Genomic DNA, 15783 nt, shown 5'->3' with positions numbered 1-15783 from the left:
GCGCTGTCCCGGAGAGGGGGCCCCGAACTTCCCCAGGTCACTGGTCAGCGTGACCCCGCTCAGTTCAGTCTCAAAGGGGGGAGAGATGTGATGATGTGACGCAGCAGGGAGGGGGGAGTGTTGACCTGGGAATGTGCCCTGGGGATGGGAGACCTGAGAGCCTGTCACCTGAGCCAGGAGGGGGAGGGGGAGGTAACACCTCTGCCCAGGAATGTGGACGGAGGCTGCAGCAGGGAACCTGCTGAGTGGGTTTAGTTTCAGTTTGGGGCTGGGTGGAGGAACACAGGGAACCCCAGGGCTGGGGTCTAAGCTCCCTGCTCCCCCAGAAGGACGTGATTGAGGGGTCCTGGTTGTACCCACAAGCTCTGTTTTTGGACTGTGTTCCTGTTGTCCAATAAACCTTCTGTTTTACTGGCTGGCTGAGAGTCTCAGTGGATCCCAGGAAGAGGGGTGCAGGGCCTGGACTCCCCCACACTCCGTGACACCCACCCCCTAGATACTTAAGAACTTCATAGGGGAAACTGAGGCACCCCCACACTATTCAGAGGAAACATTAAGAACAGTCCCACTTCGTCACAGCCACGCTCCTGCCAGGATGTCCTGCAGGCTTTCTACACCTGCCCCCCTGGGTCAGCCTTCCCCATGAGCAAGGAGCTGCAGGCCCGGGTTAAGGGGGCAGAAGGCCCCCAAGCCACACAGAGACATGGGGCCGGGGAGGGGGGGGCGGTTGTCCGGCTGCTCCCCCACTCTGATCCTGCTGGTGGGGCAGGGAGCCCTTGCCTCCCATGTGTTCTGCTGCCGGGGGCGAGCAGGCCAGTGCGAGGAACAGGGCCCCGGGGCCCATCTGCTGCGCGGGTGCCTAAAGCCAGGCCTGTGCTGACAAGTCACGCCAGCTCTCGGGAGCCCAGCCTGTGGCCCCAAGAAACAAACGCAGGCTACAGGGGCCCCTGGTCCCCAGCCCAGCTGGTGCACTGACACAGGGCAGCTTCAAGGGCAGGTGGGGGTTGGCTGGGGAAGCCGAGGTGAGGCTGTCAGCCCCCTGGGATGCAGGTCCCAGCTTGGTCTCTGCTGTGAGGAATCAGAGATCAGACTGCAGGGGTCTGCCCCTTTGCTAGCCCCAGCCCCACCATCAGAGTCCAGCAGCTGTGCTGGGTCCTGGGGGTCTTGGGGATCCCCAGCGATGGTCTGAGCCCTGCTCCAGGCCAGACCCCCAATCCCAGGCCATGCTGTGGCAGTCAGGGTCAGCAGGACCCCCTTGCTAGGCAGGGTATGTGCAGACCCGGGGCGGAGCAGAGGGGCCAGGGGTCCCTATGGGGCTGGAGGGGGAGCAGGTCTGAGACCTCTCTGATGAGGGGTTGGAATGTGGTGAGCCTGAGGCTCCTGGGAAACCCCTGCCTGGAGCCACCCCCTGTGTGACTCTTCCCCACCCAGGGCTGCAGTCCCAGTCCCGCTCCCTTGCCCCGCGGCCGGCCCGGGACATGAAGCCCCAACACAGACAGCCCCAGCTCGTACCAGCAACCCTTTATTTAAAAAGGTGAATCCACAGCAAACAACAGAGATCTGGGTACAGCTGGGCCCACGAGTCAGACAGAGCAAGGGGGCTGCATGGGCAGGGGCCTGGGAACAGGGGCCAGGGACAGAGCCCCTCCCTGCCAACCCAGCGGGCCTCCTGCTTCTAGGCAGTGCCGTCCCTGGGCAGGGGCATCGGGGTGAGAGGGGGACCCAGCTTCCTCCGCAGCAGCAGCTTCCAGCCTAGAGGTGCTGGAGGTCTCATTCAGCACGGCCAGGGGCACCTGGCTGGCTCTGCCACAGGGCTCTGTCTCCAGCTACCCAGCGCGGCCAGCTCCCGCCCCAGCTGTGCAGAGCAGGCCCTGCGGCCACATGCAGAGCAGTCTGGCTGCAGGCAGCAGGGAGGGTGGGAAAGATCCGCAGGCCCTGGGGAGGCCAGTGGTGCCCACGGCACGCCCTGTGCTGACGGGCGGGATCTCCCCAAGGCGGGGATGGGGCACAGCTGGGAGTCGGGGGCAGCATGCAGGGCATGCCCGGGGAAAGGGAGACAGTGGTTGGTGGAGGCATGCAGTTCTCCAGTGCGCTGGGGCTTGGCTGTTCACGAGCATCATGGCACGGCCTGAGAACAAGGCAGGCGGGCACCAGGCAGCCCTGGGCCCGTCCACGACACACGGGGAGCCAGCCTGGCTGTACAGGGCAGGGACACGCTGCCCAGTCCATGTCCTCTCCCAGAGCAGCATGGGGCTGCTGGTCTCTCCATGAGAGGAGGCTGCAGCTCCCCAGTCCTTCTTGGGGTCCTCGCCTGCTCCCTCCAGCCCAAAGCAGCCTCCGGAGGTCCCAGCAGCGAGCTCAGCACCAGGCCCTGCGCACGGGAGCCACGGGGCAGGCTCCTCAGCAAACTGCAAGGGAAACAGAGTCAGTAGCAGAGCAGCCAGGCCCTGGCCTCAGCCCCAAACACCAACCTCTGCCCCCCAGCTCCAGCTCTGCCCCCTGCCCCTGCTGCCTGTGTGTCGGGACACCGATAGGTTGTGGCTCCAGCCACTGAGACAAATGATGGGGTGTGGGGAGCCCAGGAACGACAGCCAGAAGTCACATGCACTCCTTGTGCTACCTGCGGGCTCTCCCTGGGGTGGGGGTCATGGCCCTCAAACCCAAACAGGCAGCAAAGGGTTAACTCTGCAGCCAGGCATCAGAAGGGCCCCCTCATCCTGCCCATTGTTCTCGGTTGTCTCACCCCCAACCAGGTGTAGAGTCACCTGGCCAGAACCCCTACGCCCAGCTCAGAAAGGCCTTGCTGACACATGCAACTCACAGGAGAAGGGTGTGCACAAGGCAGGGGGCTATCCCCTGGGGTCTGCACTCATCTGGACTCTCTGGAGCACCACTCGGAGACCCAGGGCGCTGCAGCCCAAGGACCCTGTCTCAGAGCCATGCAGCTCGCCCGTGGGAAAAGCAGAGCCTCGGGCCGGGCATGTTAACGGGGGCAGAGCCAACAAGACTGTGCACTGCCTGGGGGCATCGAAGCCCCCTGTAATTCCATGAGCCCAGGGCAGGCAGCCCCTTCCCACCCCCCGGCCACCCCAGCCTGCACCCTGCGGCTCAGAGCACACAGGGAGAGTTTGAGCTGAGCCCTGGATACAGTCTGCAGGGGAGCCCTGCCCTGGATGCTGCCCAGACCCCAGGCAGCACAGGCCTGTTCCCAGGTGTGGGGGGCACTGGGGACCTCCAGCCTTCGGGCTCTCTCCCACAGCGTCCCCCGCCAGGCCCAGCAGGTCTGTGCCACGACCCTGAAACTACAGAGCTCTCACCTCCAGGCTCGACTCCCTCCCTCGGGTCCTGCCACTGCTTCTCCGGTGTCCAGGGCCGTGGGGGGGGGGGGGGGGAGCCTGCAGCCGCTGGCCTTTCCCAGGGGGCCTGGGGCTGGGCTCAAAGCAATCTCCAATTTCCCAGCACAATTCCATCCAAAGTGTAGCTTCCTCTGGGCCTGGCTGGCAGCCCCGTTCCAGCCCTTGCAGCCAGTCCATCCCCGGGGCCTCGTGGCTGGAGGAGGGGTCAGGAGAGGAGCCAGAGCTGGGGGTTTCCGAGGGTGTGCTGGAGCCGGTCAAGTTCCCCGAGCTGTCAGTTCTCGGTGGGGGGCCACAGGCCAGGCTGATCCACCCTCTGGCTCCCCTTGCCTTCGCAGAGAGCTCTGGAGGTCGCTGGGGTGAAAGGCACTTCACCGGGTTGCAGCCAAGCGAGGTCACCAGGCCCGGGAAAACCAGGGGCCTGAGAGATGGGTACAGACGTGGGGGAAGGGGGCAGCGCTCCTGGAACAAGGCACAGCCCCCAGCTGCTGCGTCTCCAGAGTCGCTCTCTGCCTCCTTCGCGGCGCTGGGCTCCCGCAGCCAGTCCAGCTCACAGCGCCCAGGGCACGTCATGCCCGCCCCGCTCCAGGGGCAAGAGCAGCGCCGTATCGATGGCACCAGGGTGGAAGTCTGTAAAAAATCTAAGGCACTTGCTGCCCCTTTGCCCAGGGGCTCCTCTGCGCTGCCCAGGGGCCGGGGGCACAGCCCTGAGTCACCGCCCATGGAATCAGCCCGCAGAGCAGGGCGGCCAGCACTTCCCTTGCACCCCAAGCAGTCCAGGCCTGGCTTGCCCAGCCGGAGGGGCCCTCCGCGGGGATCTTCCGAAGGTGGAGCCGTCTCCTCTCAGCGGGGTCTCTGCTTGGTTACGAAACCTGCCTGTCTTTCCCTTGAATTTCCTTATTGGGCTAAATTCCACCAATTTCAAATCCGTCCCACCCTGCAACGTCAGCTGGGCACAGTGTCTTTCACTTCCCACCCTCTCCAGCTGCACCGGGGTTAAAGAACGGCTGCATGCCACCCCAGAGGTAGCTGCACGTCCCTGGCAGGTGGGGAGACCCCTGTGCACAGTTTGTGTGCATGGCCTCTGCAAAGAAAAGGGCACTAGGGAGAGACACACCCCCGAGCAGGAGGCTGAGCTGAAGGGGGCTCTCAGGCTGCCCTGACATACCCGGGCCTGGAACATCTTGCATGGCCCAGCCCCTGCTCCTTCCGCCCGCATCCATGAGTCAGGGCTGGGCACGAGCAGCAGCAGTGAACAAGGGCTTTGCCCTGCTGGGGCCTCACACTGTGGGAATGTGTGGCCGGGGAAAGGGTGGTGGCTCTGGGCTGGCACTCGACTCCCCTTCCTGCCACATGCCACCCGCCCAGCCTAGGCGGCATAGTTCAGTCCCTGAGCGGATGGGGCAGGAGCAGGGGCTGCATGTGGGGGCAGGGGAGAGTGAGGGCTCAGCCCCTGGGAGGGGGGGAGGTCTCAGAGCACAGCAGGGGGTCCCACTAGGGAGCTTTGGGGGGTCTCTGGGCAGTCGGTTCCCATAGATCAGGGCTTCTCCCTGGGCGTTTCCAGCCTGCGGAGGGGCTGATCTTGGGAAGCTCATCCTGGCTGGGCAGTGGATGCTAGGAGGGGCTCCTGGGGTGCCTGAACTCCCCTCCCTCCCCGACAGCCATGGGGGCCTGCTCCCTCCTGTCCCAGCCCCATAGCCCAGGCTCCCCGTGCCCAGCCACCCCCTGCAGAGCGAGTGAGCGGAGACCCAGAGCCAGCACCCACCTGTGAGAGCCGGAAGGGGGGAGCCAGAGGGCCAGCAGCCCCCACCTTTGGGCAATCGGGGCTGGGGTTCTTTGGCTGAGACTAGCCTGTGTCCGTCCGTCCTCTGGGGCGGGGGGTCCCTGTGTCTGGGGGCTGCGGGTCCCTGCCTGGCTAGGGGAGCCGTCAGGCCGGTAGTGGTCGGTCAGTCTGTCTGTCCCGGGGGCGATCCGTCCCTGGTGGAGGCCGAGGGGCTCTGCCCGTCGGTCTGTCCCGGGGGCGATCCGTCCCTGGTGGAGGCCGAGGGGCTCTGCCCGTCGGTCTGTCCCGGGGGCGATCCGTCCCTGGTGGAGGCCGAGGGGCTCTGCCCGTCGGTCTGTCCCGGGGGCGATCCGTCCCTGGTGGAGGCCGAGGGGCTCTGCCCGTCGGTCTGTCCCGGGGGCGATCCGTCCCTGGTGGAGGCCGAGGGGCTCTGCCCGTCGGTCTGTCCCGGGGGCGATCCGTCCCTGGTGGAGGCCGAGGGGCTCTGTCTGTCGGTCTGTCCCGGGGGCGACCCGTCCCTGCTGGAGGCCCAGGGGCTCTGTCCGTCGCTCGGTCCCGGGGGCGACCGGTCCCTGGTGGAGGCCGAGGGGCTCTGTCCGTCGCTCGGTCCCGGGGGCGACCCGTCGCTGCTGGAGGCCGAGGGGCTCGGTCCGTCGGTCGGTCCCGGGGGCGACCCGTCCCTGCTGGAGGCCCAGGGGCTCTGTCCGTTGCTCGGTCCCGGGGGTGATGGAGGCCCTGGGGCTCTGTCCGTCGGTCTGTCCCGGGGGCGACCCGTCCCTGGTGGAGGCCCAGGGGCTCGGTCCGTCGGTCGGTCCCGGGGGCGATGGAGGCCGAGGGGCTCTGTCCGTCGGTCTGTCCCGGGGGCGACCCGTCCCTGGTGGGGCTGAGAGGCTCTGTCCGTCGGTCGGTCCCGGGGGCGACCCGCCCCTGCTGGAGGCCCAGGGGCTCGGCCCGGCGGGCGCTCAGACGATGTCGCGGTGGCCCCGGCGGCGGCGCGCCAGGCAGTAGAGGCCGGAGAGCAGGTGCAGGGCGGCGGCCAGCGCGGCGCAGGCGGCGGCGGCCAGGTAGGCGCGGTAGAGGCAGGGCTGGCTGTAGCCCGGCAGGCTGCAGTAGCTGTGACGCGCCGCCTTGTGGCCCATGACGCCCGCGGCCGCCGCGTAGAGCCCGGCGCCCAGCGCCAGGTCGTGCGCCGCGTTGGCGAGCAGCCAGCGGGCGCCCAGCAGCGGCACCAGCGCCCAGCGCCCCAGCAGGCTGAGGCCGGAGAGCGCCAGCGCCAGCAGCCAGGCCAGCACGGCGGCGAAGAGCGCGAAGTGCGCCGCGCCCTCGTACTTGTGCGCCGCCACCGTCGCCCAGCAGGCGGCGCCCAGGAGCAGCTGCCCCAGGCGCAGCGGGGCCAGCGGGCTGCGCAGGAAGGGCCGGTGCAGGCTCAGCGGCCCGCGGGCGGGCGGCGCGGGCGGCGGGGCGGGCGGCGCGGGCGGGGGCATGGCGCAGCGCTGGGGCCTCGGGCCGCTCCCCGTCCGCCCGTCCGTCCGTCCGTCCCTCCCGGCAGCCACTTCCTCTGCGCTCGGCTGCCAAACATCTGGCGCCTAACGGTCCTGCCTGCGCCGGGCGCCCTGCCCGGCCCCGCCCCGCCTCGGCCCAGCCCGGGACGTGCCAGAGGCTCCCTGCAAGGGGCGGGCTCCGCCGCGGAGCCGGCCCCCGGCCTGGCCTCTCCCGGCCTGGGGGCCCCGGGGCGCTCTCGGCGGGGGGCGCAGGGAGAGGCCAGGCCCGCACGACCCGCTGCTGCTGGGGGCGGCAAGAGCCCGGGGGGCTGCCGCTTCCAGCGAGAGCGCCGAGCGGCTCCCCGTGTCTCCCCCGGCGGCTGTGGCCACGGAGCCGGGCGTCCCCAGCCCCATCGGGCGTCCCCAGCCCCGTTACGACGCCGGGCGTCCCCAGCCCCATCGGGCGTCCCCAGCCCTGTCACAACTCCGGGCGTCCCCAGCCCCATTCGGCATCTCCAGCCCCACCGGGCGTCCCCAGCCCTGTCACGATGCCGGGCGTCCCCAGCCCTGCTCAGCATCTCCAGCCCCACCGGGCGTCCCCAGCCCTGTCGCAATGCGGGGCATCCTCGGCCCCATCAAGCATTCCTAGCCTCACCCCTGTGCCAGGCGTCGCCAGCCCCGTCACAACGCCAGTCATCCCCAGCCCCACTGGGTGTCCCCAGCCCCACCATCACGTCGGGTGTCCTCAGCCCCAGCCCTGCGCCAGGCGTCCCTAGCCCCACCACTGCATCAGAGCAGACTTGTGGTCCCTTCGTTCAGTGCCTTGTCTCTGAGTGCCCAAAGCCTGATTCTTCCGAGAAAGGCATAAATCCCTGCCCCCCGTGCCCAGCTCTGGCCAGCAGTGTTGCAGCCCTGTGGGTCTCAGGACATGGGAGGGACAGGGTGGGTGACATCATATCTTTTATTGCACTGATTTCTATGGGTGAGAGACGGGCTTTCCACCGACATGGGGCTCTTCCTCGGGAAGCATGCGTGTCTCTCTCACCAGCAGAAGTTGGTCAAGTGAAAGATATGCCCTCCCCCCTTGTCTCTCTACTGTGCCTCACTGTCCAGCTACCTCACAGGAGAGGTGTGAAGCAAGGACAGGCCTTCCTGACCCCAGCTGCTGATTTCCTTTGCCCTGAAGCATGAGGATGTAGAACTCATCCATCACTCCCATGCACTCACAAACATCTCACCCCTTCGCTGCAGCAGTGAGCCCAGCCCTATGCCCAGCCACAAGCCAGCACGGTGAAGGACCGGGTCCTCTTTCCTTTGATAAGTAAAGCCCAGCCCACCACAGTCTGGTCAGCGCTTCCTGCTAGTTTCTGAGAGGCTCTCGTTAATGAGTGCAGGCTCTAGGCTGCCTGGTCTGTTTGTCTTTTACCTGTAACCTGTCTGTAAATCCTTTGACTTGCCTTTGTCTGAATCCTTAACTCGAGCTCTGCTAAATAAACTTCCATGTGGTTTTATGAGAGATCCGAGCGTGCTGTGGAGAGGGTGGGACTGAGGAGAAGCCAGTGAACTGTGGCATGCTGCTTCCATGCTGCAGGGGCTGGGTGCTCTGGTGTAACAACCTGGGGCGCGGGAACTGCTGGCCTGCAGAGGGAAGGAGCCTAGTGGGGACCACGTGTTGCCTGCAGCTGGTAGTGTTGGCAGAGTTTCCCACGGTGGGCACTGCCAGGGATCCACAGGGCCGGGTCTGTTCTCCAGCCTGTAACTAGTCCCTTGGGGGGCCAAACCCTAAAGGTTCACATTGGCCCATGTGGGCAGGCCCCTGGCCTCCAAGACTCCATGCACCAGCCCTCCTAGCTCCTGGGCTGGGAGGCATCTTCCCTCTGCAGACAGACCCTGAGGGGCAGGTCTAGGCCTTGACAGGATTCGTCTGCTCTGTGACAGGCAGTGCTGAGCTGGAGGGGATGGGATGTCAGAGCCAGCCCTCCCCCATCCTCCAGGCACAGGGTTATCGACAGGTCAGTCCCCTCCCAGCCCCACAACATGTGTGTGGAACATGAGCCATCTACACTCCCCGCCCCCTCTCCCCAACTGACCAGCACTGAGGAAATCCCCTGTACTGCAGGATCCTTGCTGCTGGATGGATGAAGTGAGCTGTAGCTCACGAAAGCTTATGCTCTAATAAATTGGCTAGTCTCTAAGGTGCCACAAGTCCTCCTTTTCTTTTTGCGAATACAGACTAACACGGCTGTTACTCTGAAACCTGTCCTTCCTGAGCATCCTCCCACCATGTGCCCCGGCGGGCGCACCCTGCTTTCTTCTGGCTCACTCATTCATGACAGAAACACTGCGCCAGGAAAGGGAGAGGATTGCACCCAGCCATTCATCGAAGCATTTCGTCTGTTACTCAGGGAGGCCGATAAACCCATTTCCTCCCGTGCTGCATTCATCTGTGACACTTCAACAACATTGCTTGGTTTTCATATTGCAAATGAGCCAGCCCCTCTGTGTACTGCCCCGGCTCAGGGCCTCTCCCCAGGCTCCATACAGCCTCGGGTGATGCTGGCAAAATGTGTCATCTCCCCCTGGGCCACGGGTGGATAGCAGCCTACTACAGGTGGCAGCAAACGAGGTTACTCCTTGAGTTCAAGGGGCAGGGGTTGTGCTACAGATCTGAAAGTCCCAGGTTCGAAAGCTGCAGGTTACTGTTAGAATCTCCTTCATCCTTCTGCAAAGTCTGTAGGGACGATCCCCCAGTGCAGGGCTCCAGCAGCTCCTGTTCATGCCGTCAGGCAGTGTGGCGTGTCTGAACCAGGCTGCAGCAGGGCTGGGGCACGGGAGGTAGGGGGCCTTTCTGTCTGGGCAGGCTTGAGTGCACTGGCGGCTGCTCAGTCGCCCAGGCGAGGGGCAGCGTGACCCCTGGGAAGAACCTGGGATACCGTGAGCTGCAGGCGCAGGAAGCCTCCAAAGTCCCCAGCAGCCGCACGGACCCACAGAGGGCAGTGGCTGAGCCTGGGCGGGGCAGGGAGCTGGAAGGATATAGCCTTCGTCTGCAGCCCATTAAAAAGCCACCGAGCTGCAGCCATTAGCTGAGAAGCGGGAAGTCCCATCCTCACAGTCCATCTACATGACAGTAAAACAATGTCAGATCCGGCTGGGGAGAAGGAGACCCTGTCCCAGTGGCCCCCACGACCACCAGATAGAGACACGGCTCTTAAGGTGGTTAAAGAAAATGTAGTTTGATGGCGTCAGTCTGGCAAGAAACCACTTCTCAATAGTCGTGCTTGTGAACTGCTCCTTTCTGTATTGTTTTGTCATTATGGTTCCGGTTCTTTGATTGTTGCCGTCTGTTACATAATTAATTTTGCTACGTGTAAATTAAGATGGTGGGAGAGGATTGGTTAAAATTTTTTGTTACACTATGTTAGGATTGGTTAGTAAAATTTTAGTGTAATGATTGGTTAGGGCACAGCTAAAAAGGACTCAAATTTCACGATATAAACTGGGGTCCAAAAGGAAGTTCTTTGGGAACCAACTCCAGGACACACCCCCAAGATCAGAGCTGCCAGACCTCAACACCCTGCCAATGACACCGGGCAGAAACTGGAGTCCCCCGGATGGACCTGATCCTGACTGGCCATCCAGAAAAGTTCCCCTGTCTTATTGGGAGTGGTGAGCCCTGTGTGTGGCGTGTGCAGTCTGGTTTGGTGACTGTTCATAAATAGAGGTGGTGTAGGATATTACAGTGTAAGGCTCTTTCACTCGTCAAAGGCCCTGCACACCTGCAGAAGTAGGATACTCCCGGAGCCCTACACATTGGGAAAGGGTGTGGGTACTTACATTGACCAGGTTAGTGACACCCTGAGCCCGAGGGACTGGGTACGGGCGGGTGCTTTTCGCCTGGATCTCTACTGACTGGGAAAAGGCGGGGTGCCCTAATGTGTGCAGGGAACAGAGCTTCTCACTGCAAAGCATTTCACAGCCTGGGATGTGCAACCGGCTGCAGGATCCCGGGGCTCCGGCTGGGCAGGGCCCTGAGCGGGATCTGGGGCAGGGCCGGCCGGCTGCAGGCTCCTGGGCGGGGGGTCCCGGGCGGGATGGGGGGGCATGTCACAGAGTGCGGGGGAGTCCAGGCCCTGCCCCCCTCTTCCTGGGATCCACTGAGACTCTCAGCCAGCCAGTAAAACAGAAGGTTTATTGGACAACAGGAACACAGTCTAAAACAGAACTTGTGGGTACACCCAGGACCCCTCAGTCACGTCCTTCTGGGGGAGCAGCGAGCTTAGACCCCAGCCCTGGGGTTCCCTGTGTTCCTCTCCCCAGCCCCAAACTGACACTAAACCCCCCCAGCAGGCCCCCTCCTGCAGCCTCTGTTCACATTCCTGGGCAGAGGTGTTACCTCCCCGTCCCCCTCCTGGCTCAGGTGACAGGCTCTCAGGTCTCCCATCCCCAGGGCACATTCCCAGGTCAACACTCCCCCCTCCCTGCTGCGTCACATCCTCACAGGGCGGCTGCAGGCTCCCGGGCGGGGGGGCCGAGCGGGATGGGGGGGGCGGCTGCAGACTCCTGGGCGGGGGGTCCCGGGCGGGATGGGGGGGCGGCTGCAGGCTCCGGGGGGGTCCCGGGCGGGATGGGGGGGCGGCTGCAGGCTCCCGGGCGGGGGGGCCCGAGCGGGATGTGGGGGGGCGGCTGCAGGCTCCGGGGGGGGCCCGGGCGGGATGGGGGGGCGGCTGCAGGCTCCCGGGCGGGGGGGCCCGAGCGGGATGGGGGGGCGGCTGCAGGCTCCGGGGGGGTCCCGGGCGGGATGGGGGGGCGGCTGCAGGCTCTCGGGCGGGGGGTCCCGGGCGCGATGGGTGGGCGGCTGCAGGCTCCTGGGCGGGGGGGCCCGGGCGGGATGGGGGGGCGGCTGCAGGCTCCCGGGCGGGATAGGGGGGCGGCTGCAGGCTCCCGGGCGGGATGGGGGGCGGCTGCAGGCTCCGGGGGGGTCCCGGGCGGGATGGGGGGGGCGGCTGCAGGCTCCCGGGCGGGGGGTCCCGGGCGGCTGCAGGCTCCCGGGCGGGGGGCCCGGGCGGGATGGGGGGGCGGCTGCAGGCTCCCGGGCGGGGGGTCCGGGCGGGATGGGGGGGCGGCTGCAGGCTCCCGGGCGGGGGGTCCCGGGCGGGATGGGGGGGCGGCTGCAGGCTCCCGGGCGGGGGGTCCCGGGCGGGATGGGGGGGCGGCTGCAGGCTCCCGGGCGGGGGGTCCCGGGCGGGATGGGGGGCGGCTGCAGGCTCCTAGGCGGGGGGGCCCGGGCGGGATGGGGGGGCGGCTGCAGGCTCCCGGGAGGGATGGGGGGGCGGCTGCAGGCTCCGGGGGGGTCCCGGGCGGGATGGGGGGGCGGCTGCAGGCTCCGGGGGGGTCCCGGGCGGGATGGGGGGCGGCTGCAGGCTCCGGGGGGGCCCGGGCGGGATGGGGGGGGCGGCTGCAGGCTCCGGGGGGGGCGCTCCCCGCTTCCCCCCGCCAGTAGCGCCAAACCCCCCCGCCAGCAGCTGGTCACCGCTTGCCTATTGACGTCACTGAGTGCCACGTGTTTCCCCGAGAGGCGCCAGGCGCCGCCCCTCCCCCTGTGCGGGGCCTGATTGGGCGGCCGGTGTCTCCGCGTTCGGCTCGGGGAGGCGGGACGCGGATGGCCGCGGCCGCTGATTGGCTGGCAGGCGGGGGGCGGGGCTGCGGTCCTCGCTCGGGGCGGGGGGTTCGGGCCGGACCCCAGAGCCGGGCCCGGCCGCGGAGCCGCCGCCGCCGCCAGTCGCGTGCGCAGGTAGCCGGGCGGGGGCGCTCGGGGCGGGTCCGGTCCGCTCCGCTCCGGTCCGGTCTGTCCGGTCGGGCCCGTCCGGTCGGGCCCGGCCGGGGCCCCCCGCCGCCAGCCCCCCCGCGCCGGGGCCGGTCGCGGGCAGGCCCGGGGCTGGCTCCCTCCGCGGGCGCCGAGGCGCGTCTACACTGGCGTTGAACCCCGCCGGGGCCGGGCTCGGGGCCGGTCACTGCCTCTCGCCCTTGGGGCTGGAGCGCCGGGACCCAGCCGGGGCGTAACCACAGTTACCCAGCCCCGGGGCCAGCTGGCGCGGGCCAGCCCTGGGCTTGTCGCTGCCGTGTAGACGCACCCGGAGAGCCCAGGGCCGCCCGTCGTTGGAGCGCGACCCCCCCTGCTCGCGGCCCGCCGGAGAAGGCAGCGGCCCCCCCTCTTTCCTGGGCCTGCCCGAGGGCTATGGGGCTGTTGTGTCCTGGGGATGGTGGCTCGGGTCCAGCCCTGCTCAGCCAGCTCAGGAAATGGGGCCCCTCTGGGCCCCAAAGGCAGCGCAGCCGGGCAGGGAAATATCTGGCTCGTCTCTTTCCCAGCTGGCCTTGGGCCCCTGGCTGGTGACACACTGGCTGGGACACTGGACAGATGTTATGGGTGCAGGCTGCAAAATCCCCTAGGCTCCCCCCTCCCCCGCCCGTCCCAGCAGGGGAGCCCCGGGGGATGCAGGAGGCAGTGGGACACCCAAACCCTTCTCGCAGCCTCATCCTGTTCCCTTCCTTCCCACAGCTTCTCCTCTGGCCCCACGGGGGCAGACCCATGGGCACCCCGGCCTCTGTGGCATGTGACCCCCTGCAGCGCCAGGCTCCTGAGGCCCGTGCCCGGAAAAGAGCTTCTGCCAACATCTTCCAGGGCGTGGGGCTGCTGCAGCTGAGGCAGCTGTTCCGGAGCAGCGGGGACGCACGGGCCGAGGAACGCGCCCAGCTGGTCTTGGGCTATGCGGGCGACCGGCGCACGGCCCAAGCCCTGCGCCAGCTCAGGGGCAGGCAGAGGAGGGGGCGGCTGCCACCCCAGCTGAGCCCAGCAGCTCAGGACAGCAGCCACCCAAGGTACAGGCTGGGCCCAGGGCCCTGAGCATGCGGACCGGCCAGCACAGCCTCCTGTGGGGAGATTGCACTGTGGGGTGGGGCTCTGGGGAGAAATGGGGCAGTGGCAGGTCACCCCACAAGCCCTGGTGGGGACATGTCTGGCCTGTGTGATTCAGGGGCTGGCCCAGGGTAGACTGAACGAGCTACCCCTAAACACAAAAGAGCATCCCAGTGCCAGGGCCCTTCCTTGGACCTGCCGCCTCCCCCTCTAGCTCCCCCAGCACTGTGGGTGACAGACTCCAAACCTGTCCCTGGCTCCCATCTGGCCTGGCCCAGGAGGGGAGCCCCCCCGCAGCAAGGCCATGGGGAGGGTATGGCTGGAAGGGGCAGCCTCGGCTAGGGAGCTCCTTTGCCCTGAGGGAGGCTGGGCTAGCTGCCTCTGCCGCAATTCCAGCTCCACCCTCGCGCCTGGGGCAGGGATGCCCCATGTGTTCCTGGCCAGGCATCCTCTGCCCCTCACACTGACTCCATTTGTTCCCCTACAGGCTCGAGGACAGCAGCTCCCCTGGCGCAGACCCTGGCAGCACCCCGAGGCTGGAGGGGCCCAGCAGGACAGGTCCAAGGACCAGGCGGAGGAAGAGGGGGCCAGGGCCCACAGGGTACCTGCACCAGCTCCAGCAGTGAGGGGGGCAGCTGGTGCTGGGAGCTCCCAGCTGCCTGGCCAGGCTCAGCCCCACACGCTGGCAGAGACACAGGGCGGGGGTTCTGTCCCCCTTGGCTAGAGCTGGGCCAAGCAGCTGCAGATTCCCCTCCCTCCCCCACAGTAGGTGAAGGGAGAGGGGAGCAGAGTGAGGGGTCCCTGCGGGGAAGTGAGCCACCCATCACTGTGGGGACCAGCCAGCCTAGGGCAGCTGCAGCCTGGGCTGCAAATGGGCCTTGCAGCCACCCCTCATCCAACACAAACTTGCCCTGAAGGCCCTTTGCTGAGGGGCCAGGGCCTCTGGGACCCAAGTGGTGCTGAGCCTTGTGCTGGCAGCTAGATGAGCCCCAATGGGGAGGGGAGTGACCCACAAGCAGGCAGCCCTTCCCCCACCTCCAGGCCTGGCTGGGGGGGTACACGTGGGGCAAATGCAGTCAGCACCAGAGCTGGCTTTCTAGGGTGCCCCTCTGCCTGGGGTCCAAGTCCCATGGGTGAGCCCCACCCAACTGTGGGCAGCCCAAGGAAAACACCTGATGCTTGTTGAATACAGCAGGAGAGAATGTGTAATAAAAGCCAGAGCAGTAACCCAGCCGTGAGACCTGTACATGCCTCCCAGTCTGCTACTGTCTGCACTGCCAGGATTTACTGCAGGCCTGGCCAGCTCCGAGAGGGGAGGACCAGGGAGACACACCTATGTGGGGTGAGGCTCTCACTACAGCATGACACAGCCAGGGCACCTCCGTACAGCAGCCCAGCTGGGTGCTCAGCCTGGCAGGTGGGGTGTAAATGCCAGCCTGTTGTTTTGTCTGTTCAGATCCCTGGGCACCATCCCACTCAGCCCATTGCACTGTGAGACTCCCCAGGCCCTGGCTGTGCTCCTGCAGGACGAGGGCTGTGGAAAGGCCAGGGGAAGTGCTAGAAAGCCCCAGTTCAGATGCACCCGGCTGAAGGACACGAACTACAGTGGGGTAGGGGGGGTGCTTTTCTCCCTCTGTGGGGTCAGTCTGCCTGGCAGCCAATTCAACAGGGGGCTCATAGCCCCGCTGCCTCTTGTGGGGAGGGAGCCAGCACGATTCTCCTAACATGGCACATGCTCCTCAGCTGGAAGTAGAGGACACTGCTCAGGCCCTTCCCTGACCCCTTCCCGCCAGATCCCACCCCCCTCCAGCCCACTAATGCAGGGGGAGGGGTCACTTTACACAGGCCCTGACAGACAGGGCTCTAGCTTCAGGCAGCAAGCAGCATGCCCACAGCTGCCAGCCCCCAGGGGGCACCCCTAGATGCCCAGCTCTGCAGGGCATTCCTCACAGCTGACAGCAGCTTTGCCCTGTGCCCATGGCAGGCAGGTCAGCTACAGCAGCACAGGTGCTGGAAGCATTGGGGCCTCAGGGAGACGGGCCTGTTCTACTGACCGCAGCCAGCTCAGCAGGGCACAGCCCCCAGCTGCTGCCCCTTGCTCCAGCCTGGCTGCAGCAGCTCCCCCTACTCCTGCAGCTGGGTTCAGGCCCAGGAGAGTAGCTCCCTGGGGCACTAGAGCAAGGACAGCACCCCCAGCCCAGACTTATCAGTGACAGGTCGTGGTAGGCCACAGGCCCTGCCTGATAAGTGCCA

At 66.5% G+C, this 15783-nt stretch overlaps 2 protein-coding genes across 3 annotated transcripts; one reads left to right on the top strand and one right to left on the bottom strand.

Moving 5' to 3' along the window:
- Positions 1-1506: 1506 nt before the first annotated feature.
- MARVELD1 (MARVEL domain containing 1) lies at positions 1507-6774 on the bottom strand. Of its 2 annotated transcripts, none has more exons than XM_073354633.1 (2): positions 3318-6774; positions 1507-2408 (listed from the first exon to the last, which is right to left on the bottom strand). In XM_073354633.1, the coding sequence occupies exon 1, from the start codon at positions 6618-6620 to the stop codon at positions 6099-6101; it is 522 nt and encodes a 173-aa protein (XP_073210734.1). In that variant the 5' UTR covers positions 6621-6774; the 3' UTR covers positions 1507-2408; positions 3318-6098. The 2 variants fall into 2 exon arrangements, with proteins under 2 accessions (XP_073210734.1, XP_073210733.1); XM_073354632.1 differs by having other exon boundaries at positions 3318-6089.
- A 5487-nt stretch (positions 6775-12261) lies between these two features.
- On the top strand, positions 12262-14774 carry AVPI1 (arginine vasopressin induced 1). The gene is made up of 3 exons (XM_073354631.1): positions 12262-12408; positions 13174-13493; positions 14018-14774. The coding sequence occupies exons 1-3, from the start codon at positions 12277-12279 to the stop codon at positions 14154-14156; spliced, it is 591 nt and encodes a 196-aa protein (XP_073210732.1). The 5' UTR covers positions 12262-12276; the 3' UTR covers positions 14157-14774.
- The last annotated feature ends 1009 nt before the right edge of the window (positions 14775-15783 follow it).

This window comes from Lepidochelys kempii, chromosome 7 (assembly GCF_965140265.1).
Source record: "Lepidochelys kempii isolate rLepKem1 chromosome 7, rLepKem1.hap2, whole genome shotgun sequence".
In the NCBI taxonomy this organism is placed as follows: Eukaryota; Metazoa; Chordata; order Testudines; family Cheloniidae; genus Lepidochelys; species Lepidochelys kempii.
The sequence above is the reverse complement of the archived record's forward strand: the minus strand, read 5'-3'. Positions and strand labels throughout refer to the sequence as shown.

What these genes read in the sequence shown, in the direction of transcription:
- MARVELD1 (XM_073354632.1), bottom strand. Translation starts at nt 4,076, where the DNA reads ATGGGCGGTGACTCAGGGCTGTGCCCCCGGCCCCTGGGCAGCGCAGAG. An exon ending in GGAGGGAGTCGAGCCTGGAG is followed by an intron (nt 2,409 to 3,317) that starts GTGAGAGCTCTG and finishes TTTCCCTTGCAG; the next exon opens with TTTGCTGAGGAGCCTGCCCC.
- AVPI1 (XM_073354631.1), top strand. Translation starts at nt 12,277, where the DNA reads ATGGCCGCGGCCGCTGATTGGCTGGCAGGCGGGGGGCGGGGCTGCGGT. An exon ending in GCCGCCAGTCGCGTGCGCAG is followed by an intron (nt 12,409 to 13,173) that starts GTAGCCGGGCGG and finishes TCCTTCCCACAG; the next exon opens with CTTCTCCTCTGGCCCCACGG. An exon ending in CAGGACAGCAGCCACCCAAG is followed by an intron (nt 13,494 to 14,017) that starts GTACAGGCTGGG and finishes GTTCCCCTACAG; the next exon opens with GCTCGAGGACAGCAGCTCCC.